The sequence below is a fragment of the Plectrocnemia conspersa genome, unplaced genomic scaffold, assembly GCF_051122295.1.
Source record: "Plectrocnemia conspersa isolate PC_06_02 unplaced genomic scaffold, ASM5112229v1 ptg000002l, whole genome shotgun sequence".
NCBI classification, from domain to species: domain Eukaryota; kingdom Metazoa; phylum Arthropoda; class Insecta; order Trichoptera; family Polycentropodidae; genus Plectrocnemia; species Plectrocnemia conspersa.
The window spans coordinates 6,994,788-7,005,000 of record NW_028277166.1 but is presented as its reverse complement, the minus strand read 5'-3'; the positions used below and the strand labels follow the sequence as shown (position 1 = coordinate 7,005,000).

Genomic DNA, 10,213 nt, shown 5'->3' with positions numbered 1-10,213 from the left:
ATGATAAAAATGTAAAATAAATATATATTATGAAACCAAACATTTTATAGATCATAGACAACAAACCGAGAGGAACTCTCAATATATTTACTTTATCTAATGAAATACTGATCAACATTATCTGATTCACACGTTATGAAAATTTAAATTCAATTACGTCTCAAAATCAATAATGTCGAACAAGGCTACGGACGAAGAGCCTTAAACTTTAACCGCGCCCATTTTAACTACGCGACCGTGAAAACTTTTGATCCATAAACGACGCTGTAATTAACTTTTTACCGCCAATCTTCGTCCCACGCTTACGCGAACATTATCACGAGCGCCTACATATTTTTTATCTCGGTGGCACAATGCCAACCGAGGTGTCATCAATTATGTCAACATCGCCATGAATCTCAGTCAGCAATGCAACACTTTTCGCAAAAGTAAACAGAATGGCAGCGGAAACTTTACGCAGAGTTAGGAAATAAAACAAATCCGCGAGCTTTCCGACCGGACGCGAGAATTCTAAGTGAAAGCTCGACAAGCTCCGAAGAGTGGATTAGACATAATAAACTCCGCAATATCCGGATAATAAATGTGATTTTGTAGTATTTTTAGAAAGAATCCAATATACAGTTTTTGATATTTAACAATGCATACATACTGTTGATTATTTTTAATTAAATATTATAAGACTGGTAACTTTACTATCACACTAAAGCTCGTCAATCTTCTTTTGCCGGATTATATGGTCAGGATAAGGACATGCTCGCCACCGATGTTGCAAGACACTCCAGCACTTGGAGCGTGCGTGCAAGTCTTCCTGGTAAGTTGCCAAACGACGACGGTAGGCGGTGCCTCCTAATAATTACACTATTCCCACCGACCGAAATAAAAATAAACAGTCGAAATAAATTGCGACATCAATTTCGAATTCGGGGAGGAAAAACTTACGCCACTGCGGACGCGACATGGCGAAGGAGAAACAACACAAAATACAACGATCGATTCGCACGGAAATAGTTGGACTTTGTGACGCAACCGACTACTAGGATTAAAAATGCAATTGTGCTATAAAAGAAAATATAAACACTTCCAAGAAGTTACTGGGGAAACACTACTGAGAAACAGTTAAAGCTTACACAATGACATACTTATGTTTAAAAACTACTAAGTTAATATAAATTGCATCTCTTCCAGGATAAACTGATTACACATTTCGTAAAACTGATGACACAAAATATTTTGTATGACTAGATTATGTAAACGATCATAATAAAATTAATAGAAATATGAATCCTATGTATGTAACTATGGTGCACTATCTACGGCCTTCAGAACCTTACAAGCTGAGGATTTTACAGGAACAGGAAATACATGAACCCTAATTTTAAAAATCGTTTTAAAACATAGATTAGCAAACTTTTAAATTTTGCGGACCACATTCGTTTTTATTTTTAATTAATTGAATTGTGTCGGGACCACCCGTTAATCGTTGTAATACTATTAGTCACAAGGACATATTAAAAGCTTATCATACTAATTGATTTATTTGTGTATTTTTGACTTCCTGAGAACGAAGTTTCTACTCATTGGCGTGAAACAAACTATTGTGTAAGCGGTATCCATAAACAGTTTTAAAGGTTCGATGCATATCCGAACAAGTGCACTAAAAGAAGTACAAAATATCTCCAGATTCATATTTCATAGAATGAAAACGTTATCGAATTTTAAATCATCATTACGCAGATACACTCTAACGAAATATTTATTAGTTGATAACAAAAAATAGTCTGGTTCCACCCCGAATCATCAATAATCTGAAAGGGATGTTTATCACCCCCCCCCCCCCTCTTCACATTCTAAAGGCTATATAAGTCAGAAAACGGTATTTTTATCCAGAACCACCACCTCGCTTCCGACTTGGAATAAACAAAGACGAACTCGCACCAAGCGTAACAACGCCGAATCGGTCATAAAGGCCCGAGAAAGCAGCAGCTTCACATTGACTGTCAACAGTTTCCTGAATCTTAAAAGAGTTCAATTCGATATTTAATAAAACTTTAAAAGAACAGATATGTAAATATATACTAATTCAAAAATTGTACGGCCAATTTCAAATTTTTTTATCCACAAAAATAAAAGCGTAATCCCTAAGGCACCGCACATTTGAATATATTTTTTAAACAAATAACAAATTTAGAACGAAATTTTTGGAAAGAGATATTACTTAAACATTTCCAATTTATTTGAAAAAATATCCTGTATTCATGTTTAGCCAATATATTTATTAAATTGATATAACAGATTTTAAAGACTGTCATAGTTTGAATCAGATTTCTACCAAATTGACCCTTCAATAACACGGTAAACTGGGGACGTGCTATTTGGGTGCGTGTAATTTGGGGACTAGACTCATACAATTTTTTGCAATACATACGTACGAATCAGGCTCGTGTGGTGAGATATCCTCCCTTTGGCAAGTAAAAGGCATCCAAATAGCATTTCCCTAATTTACCGTGTTATTGGGGGGTATACTGTATTTCGCCAAAGTTTGTTAGACAGGCTATATAAAAATCAACAAAAAATCCGGTAATACACTTTAATTAAAAATTAAATAAAATATCCTTTTACTCGCGGAAATCTACCTTATTATTAAAGCAAAACATATCAAAAGTTATTTAATGTTACCATGAACTATTCGCGGACTAGATATGTTTGCCCCCCTCTCCTGATTATATTAAAAAAGCATGAATATAAGATATTTTTAAACTAATGGTTAAATACAAGAATTGCCATACAAAGGCATTTTGTTATTATTTTTTAATACTAATTATAGTGCAAATACGATAAAATTCGTGCTGCGCGACTACTTTAAAATTCATATGAAATATGTTTAAAAAATTTGGGCACATCATTTTCATTCAGCAACAACTGCGCGATCTATTAAAAAAATATGTGGTAGAAATGCAACATTGAAATGTGACTGCTCAGCGAAAATTTTTATGATTTTTCTTGAGCACGTGAACTGAGTCTTATAATAACCCACCTTTCCCTGATCTATATATTTACAAGTACACATATCAGGGATATATTTAAAATCTATTCAGTCATTTCAAATAATTACCGTGAAAAACTGGGCCACGCAGTGAGATTTCTATTCCTTTTCCTTGAAATATAATTATTCTTAAACGAAATCACATTATGAATTCATTAGCGTTGCGAATATTACTCATTCTTTTTAATAGAAATTCGTTATTTTTTTGATAAAAATTATAGGCTGTGCAGCGAAAATGTATGCTAAATTTATTGAAGCAACAACACAATTTATTGAATCAACAACACAAGTTCCCTTTAAGAACTTGCATTTGTAGATGTTTAATGTTGCAGTTCTGTCACTGAACTCAGAGACTATGTTAATAACTCTTTGATTAGTAAGTTAATTTTCTGCATTTTTGCGTTTTTTTATAAAATTAAAATAAAATCGGTGGTTTTCAACATGGTATTATTTGAAAATAAATCAAATCACATTTAATCTTTTAAGAAAAGAAATCATCTATCATAGACTGAACATTTACTGAAAATTTTAAGAAACGTATTTTAAAATTTTCAGTAACTGTTCAGTCTATTATACATATTTTTAATTGGTTCTTAACTTTGTTTCGATTGTTCCTGCTGCTGGAAACAGTCGACAAGGTTGCCTTAATTGTAAGAAGTGCTTTTAACAAAGTGTCCAGCGTTTCTGTTGTTTTTTAATTATCGAAATGTCTTAAATTTTATATTTATTTAGACAAAGCTATTAAAAAAATATGTTTCTTTTTAAAAAATATATAATACAATTATAATAATTTTCACATATCATTGATTTATAAAAAAATAATTAGTAATAAAATTTTATTTTAAATTAAAAGTACGGCATTTAAAGTAGGGCGTACATGTACGCCCATACTATTTAAAGCCTATTATAAATACAATATGTTTAATACCACTGATATAATGTGTATTATGGATATTTTTCATGATATACCGATTGTGATAAATACATCAATAGATCTAAGCTATTATATTGAGAATGCTCTTAATAAAAATATTACAGAATATTATTAATTCTATCTACCTTGAGTAGTATTACGCAAATTACCGAGGTTCATTGTCGGTGCTACTCCGAACATGTATCTAATCAATAAGCACTTCGAATATGTACATAATCTTAATCGTTCGTCGCAGTTAACTGTGAGACGATAACTCCGTTACGTCGTTACTCCGGCCTCTGTTTAACTTATTTCTAATGCTATGCTAATCCGCTCATTTACTCGTGAATTATCCGTTCCGATGTTGCGGTCGCTCGCTTCTGTTAATACACTACTGCTATGCAGTTATTTTTCGGTAGGCGTTTCGGTGAAAAACACTCTCCAGACGTCTCAATCTGACGGCCTTGCTCCAAACCCGAACGAGCATTTCTATCCAAATCTAAATAATATTCCATTTTTGGCCTAAATTACGCGAATTTATCAGTTTCAATATCTCAAGGATACGTGTTGAAAAAATGACACACTTTCCTCGTAGATGCGACTGACGTGGCACGTGAGTTAATTATAAGCTAATGCTGTTAGTGAACAGCAAACATATATAGTTTTTGTATCATATTTTTATATTTTTAAGCGACTTTGACAAGCCTACATAAGTCATACATTATTAATTTGAAAATTCTTTGCTAACACGAACTCAGATTTATACAACGAAGTGCAAAACAACATGCCTCATAAATTTTCATTCAAGCAAAACTAGCCTTGATACTACCAATTAGATCCGATTGCTTATATGCATGAAACAATCGAAACTTTTCTTTGATCTCTTTAACATAAACACGTCAATGAACGCACCAATGTGATTACTTATGTATGGATATTTAAATGATTTTAAACTATTAATGGAAGTCTTCAGTTTGTAATGTTAATCTAATCAAATCACCATAGATTGTCTTTTTAACCTCTCATAATCTCGCGGGTAAATATTGAGGTAATAATGGGCTGAAGTTCGCATAAAAGAAAAAAGCACCATAGAAAAGCTCATTGTGAACTAGTGGGAAATTGAAAATTTACCAAAGTTTTACATAACGTTCGACATGCTGTGTGTTCGACGAGGTCGCATATCCACCGAGAGACGACCTTCATCCGCCCGAAAACAATAGTTTCAGATGCCAAAAGTTGACGGATTCTTCGGGCCGGTGCCTAAATCAACGCATCGAGAAAATTGTGAAGGTGGCAGCGTTAGTTGTTAACGAAAAGACCACACACACACACACACATACCAACAAACATGTATGGAATAATACTATCAAAATGAACAGATTCTTATCATTTCACTTAAAGTTTTCGTAGATCAACTTTCAGTTAATTCATATCATAAATGTGAAGCACAACTATTGGATGTATAATAGAAGTGTAGCGTAAAATAATCAAACTTTACCTCTATAGTCTAATTTTCAATAATAAACAGAGAAAACGAAAATTATTCAATCAATACGTGATATTAAGATTTAACCAAATTCATGAATTAAACACGCGTTTATAATATACACAAATACGTTTGACACTTGTCGAGTATACCGGAATCGAAACATGTACTATGCATAATATAATACGTCAGATTAAAACGGCGTTTTCCGGCTGGTATCGTAGCAGTAGTAATACGCTAGTGATAAGAGCACGCGTCGTAGACACGAAAACAACAAACACACGCACACACAAACACACATCGAGACAACATGCACCACTATTGGAGGGTTAGGCGATAGGGACAGGTTAAATAAAACCCAGCTTGAACAAGTAGGCAATACACGTCGCTTTTATTATTAATCAGGCAGGAGGCGCGTCGAGGCGGCGGTGAGGAGGCAAACAAGCGTCGTGTTAGTGATAAAGTGAATGTTGTCGGTTGCACACCGTCGCAGTGCTTGCAGCGCTTGGGCTCGGGCTCCCCGTTGCGGTGGCGCACGGGCATGACGGGCCCCCCGCGGCGCCCCGGGCCGCTATCGGCGCGCCGCGCCCATCAGCGCCGCACCATGAGGACGGCTGACGGCTGGCGGCTAGCGGCGAGTGCTGGCCGAGACTGAAGCCCGGGGCTACCCTCCTCCGCGGCTCCCCCCCGAGACCCGGGCTATTCCTGGACGGCCGAATGACTCACGGGCCGGCCGCCGCGGCGCTCTCTGGCACCACGGGAAAGCTCCGAAATGACGGGAGATGGAGGAGAAAGACTCAGGAAGAGGTTCGAGGGGCGACGGTCTTTAAAGGAGTAGCTTCGTATAATCCTAAAGGATCGTATAATATATTTGAAAATCCTTATGAATAAGTTTAAAGAAGCCTTCTACAATATACGAATGTTTACAACAAGAATTTCTAGCCCCAAAACTTAGAATTTCTAGCCCCAAAACTTCAGAAGCCTTAACTATACACTAAGATAATCTAGACCCAAAGTGGCAAAATAACTCCTGCAAAAGAGCTAAGAAAAGCATTTGCCAAATCTAAAAGTGAGGGTTTCAACAATAAATAACAAGAACAAAAGTTTGGCTAAACAAAACAAGTGAAGTCGGTTTTTCAGAACCCCCAAGAACCACACAATTGCCACGCACTTTTAAAAGCCATTATCATAAATTACCACAACATTAAAAATCTTATATGCTTCAAGACACACATCTAATAAGCATTGTTGTATGTATCTTTGTAATAATCGGACAGTCGCCCACCTTGGAAGTTACACTTTCATTGAGGGATGCACTCGAGTGGTTCTAAATTGTAATTATCTTCCGTTAGACACTGTACTATTCTCACTGTTTCATATTGTTTTAGTATTTCAAAACAAATTTAAGGTTTTCTAACCCTAAGGGGTGTGAATTTGCAGCCAGAAAGACGCAGTTGGAAACTAGTAATAATTTATTAGATTACATTACATGTATTGCAAAAAACTATGATGGGCGAGTATCAGTCTAAGGCTAGCCGCGCACTAGACAACTTGTCTTATTACAAATCGTCAACTGGCAACTGCCAAAAACAACAAATTGAAGCGTAAACGACAAACCACGACCTGACCGTTTCACTAGCTTCAATAAAATGGAATTCTATTTGACAATCATCAATCTCTGTAAAGAAAGCTTCGAATAGCATACACCAGTGGCGGTTCGTTCATATGGGCTGCGAGGTTGTAACACTTACAGTATAAAATGTTTTAAATATTTTTATGTATGTAACTTAGTCAGTAAATTATTTTTGTCCAATATAATATCTTAATAGTACGTGTTTCAGTTTTATTAGGGATATTTTATTGAATCTTTAAACTTTTACTGCTGCAGCTCCACCACTACAATTTCCTATGGGCCGCCACTGGCATACACGCCTAAATTTTGAGCTCAAGCTACATAATATTAGAAAATGTAAGACATTCAAAAACCCTTGTCAAAGCTATTTTTAACATATACTAAAATTCTAAAAGCAATAACATGATATCATCAAATGTTAAAAGTAACAAAAACAGCAAATCTGCAGTCAATCAAAATCTAGCTAATTCGAACGCCAATTATATATAACTAGTATCGTACTTCTTAAAAGATTAACAGAGTACATAAAATTAATATAAATAAACAGAATGTTTTCTACGTCTATTAAAAATAATTATATATAAAAAGTATTAGTCTAATCCTAAATATTCAAGAACTGCTCGAAAATGATCTTGTATTTTATTAAAATATATGTAAACAAATCGCTAGTTTATCTCTATTGCAGTAATAAAAAAACACATTTAAAAAAATAATCATACATATTAGGGGTACCGGAAAGAAAACCATTATTTTAAACATCATAGGTCTTATTGAAATTTTATTTTCATATTATTTTACATATTATAAAATATAATCCCCATAGTTATCTAGAACTGTTTGCCAACTTTTAGGCAATTTTTGGATTCCCGCTTTATAACAATTTGGTGGTTTCGAATTAAAATGCGAATTTAAATGATTTTCGACTTCCTTCAGATTTTCAAATTTTTTGTCCCTAAATGAATGTTCCATAAATCTAAAGAGATACAAATCAGAAGGAGCGAGGTCTGAAGAATATGTAGGATGCTTCAAGACTTCAAAATTTAAATTGCATATTTTTTCACGGGTCATCTTTGCACTGAGAGGGTGCGCGTGGTCGTGTAACAGAATCACTCCTTTTCGGTTTATCAAATTCAGACGTTTCACTTTTAATTTCTCATTCAATCTTTCGAGTTGTTGACAATAAACTTCTGCAGTTATCGTATCATCCAGTTTTAACAGTTCATAATGGATAATTCCACGAATATCCCACCATACACACAATAGGACTTGCGAAGGGTGAGGTCGGGCTTAGGGGTCGGAACAGGTACTTCCTTCTTTGAAAGCCATTGTTTTTTTCGCACCACGTTGTCGTATACTATCCAATTTTTGTCACTAGTCACAGTTTGATCCAAATATGGGTGAATTCTGTTTCTTGACAACAGTGAATCGCACGTGTTCATTCGCTCCTCTTTGTTCGCTACGGACGGAACCCAAACACCCATTCGATTAGTTTTGCCGAATTTTTTTGTGTTCTTGCACTGTAGACCACGGAGCAGCAAGTTTTTAGGATAAATCCTCGATACTTTGACGAGGATTTGATTACAAAATGACCTTCAGCAGTTCATCGTCTAATTTCGAAAGTCGTCCTGATTTCGGAACGTCTGTTAAGGTCCTATCGCCAGATTTAAATCGCCGGAACCAAAACTGGCATCTGTTTGCTGTTATTACTGCTCCATAACTTTCAATAATGGTTTTAGCTGCCTTAGTTGCTTTCCAGCCTTGATCGAAAAAAAAGTAGCATGCAATGCCGTATGTATTGTTCGATTGCTTCTGGTTTGCTAATTTTACCCTTAAGATTAAAAAAATATTTATGGCGCAAAAAGAAAGCCGAGGAACAATACTATAGAAAAAAAAACATACAAAGATGCTCACTCCACCGTGTCCAGGGTCAAACTGATCTCAAACAAGGAATGTAAAAAAAAATGGAATCTTTTCCGGTACCCCTAATATATTGTATTTACTTTATTTGGTTTATCCCAAACGCGAGGAAATGAAACAGTTGGTGATTACAAGTATTTTCTAGCTTAACTAATCAATTAGTCAGTTCTAAACCCATTTATTTTTTAATATTTAACATATATTAGTAGCCACACAAAAACTAAATATCAGAACTCATATAATAAATACAAGATACAATCAAAAGAATTTATTTAAAAATAAAAATTTCATAACATTTGTCTCATAATAATTGAAAACTTGCTGCAAATCTAATGGGTTATGTAGAAGCTTAAAATATGATACATCAGATCAGCTAATAGTCTATGGCGATTTTATGGACTACAAATTCAACTAATTTCAATCCAGCTCTATCTAAGGAAATTAAAAAAACATTGATGAAATAAAGGCGCTTCCAAAATATAACTTTTAGTGTTTTCTATGAGATTAGGCAAATGCATTAATCTGATTGATGCCGAGAAGCAAAAGCAAAGTCCACTTAATTTGTCATAAAAATTAGCTCATAAGATAATTAACACAAAGTATTTCACAAAACGCAACTCATCAACTATTGTTCATACAAAATTAAAACAAATGGTGTCTTCAAAGTAAATGAACGAAATTACACTACTGGTACATATATATTAATCCGAGCGAAACAGATTATTGGTTACTCGAAAACAACATAGGATATCTTCAAAACAGTCATCTAAATTTAAAGGGATATAAGGACAAAAATAATATTCTAGTTTACACATTTCAGTTGGAATTTATAATTCATTATGATTGAAATGTGATGTCTTAACGAGGAGCTAAATTTCACTAATAATTAAATTTGTATTACTATTTCATTTTATTCTATAAAAAATAGGTATATTTAACTATAACTATGTCGGGTTCATCAACAGAACCAATCCTCTATCTATAATTGGAAAGATTAACACATATTATCATAAAAAAGGCCTGTTTGACGCCATAAAAAGCATTTTTACTGTTGAAGAAAAAATAGGTTTCTTCGTTTAAAATGAAACACAGTGGGAGACCAATTAAAATATTAAATGTTTATCGCCTTGAGAATATATAACGCACCCAACCGTTTCCAATCTACTATATCGACCAACAGCAATTTATTTCAAAGAAATTCGCCACCCTTATATAATTGGT

The 10,213-nt window shown here is 34.4% G+C and overlaps 1 protein-coding gene across 3 annotated transcripts in view; it reads right to left on the bottom strand.

Moving 5' to 3' along the window:
* The window catches only part of Mrtf (Myocardin-related transcription factor), a 96,688-nt gene that overhangs the window by 83,665 nt on the left and 2,810 nt on the right, over positions 1 to 10,213 (bottom strand). For 2 of the 3 annotated variants that reach the window (XM_088205070.1, XM_088205068.1), the window contains exon 1: positions 5,928 to 6,095. The exons of the other annotated variant lie outside the window; for it this stretch is intronic. Coding sequence is in view for 1 of the 2 variants with exons in the window: in XM_088205068.1 (XP_088061194.1) it covers positions 5,928 to 5,985 (58 nt within the window). In the remaining variant the exon portion in view is untranslated. Of the gene's footprint in view, positions 1 to 5,927; positions 6,096 to 10,213 lie in introns of those variants that run through there. 3 annotated transcript variants of the gene reach the window in all.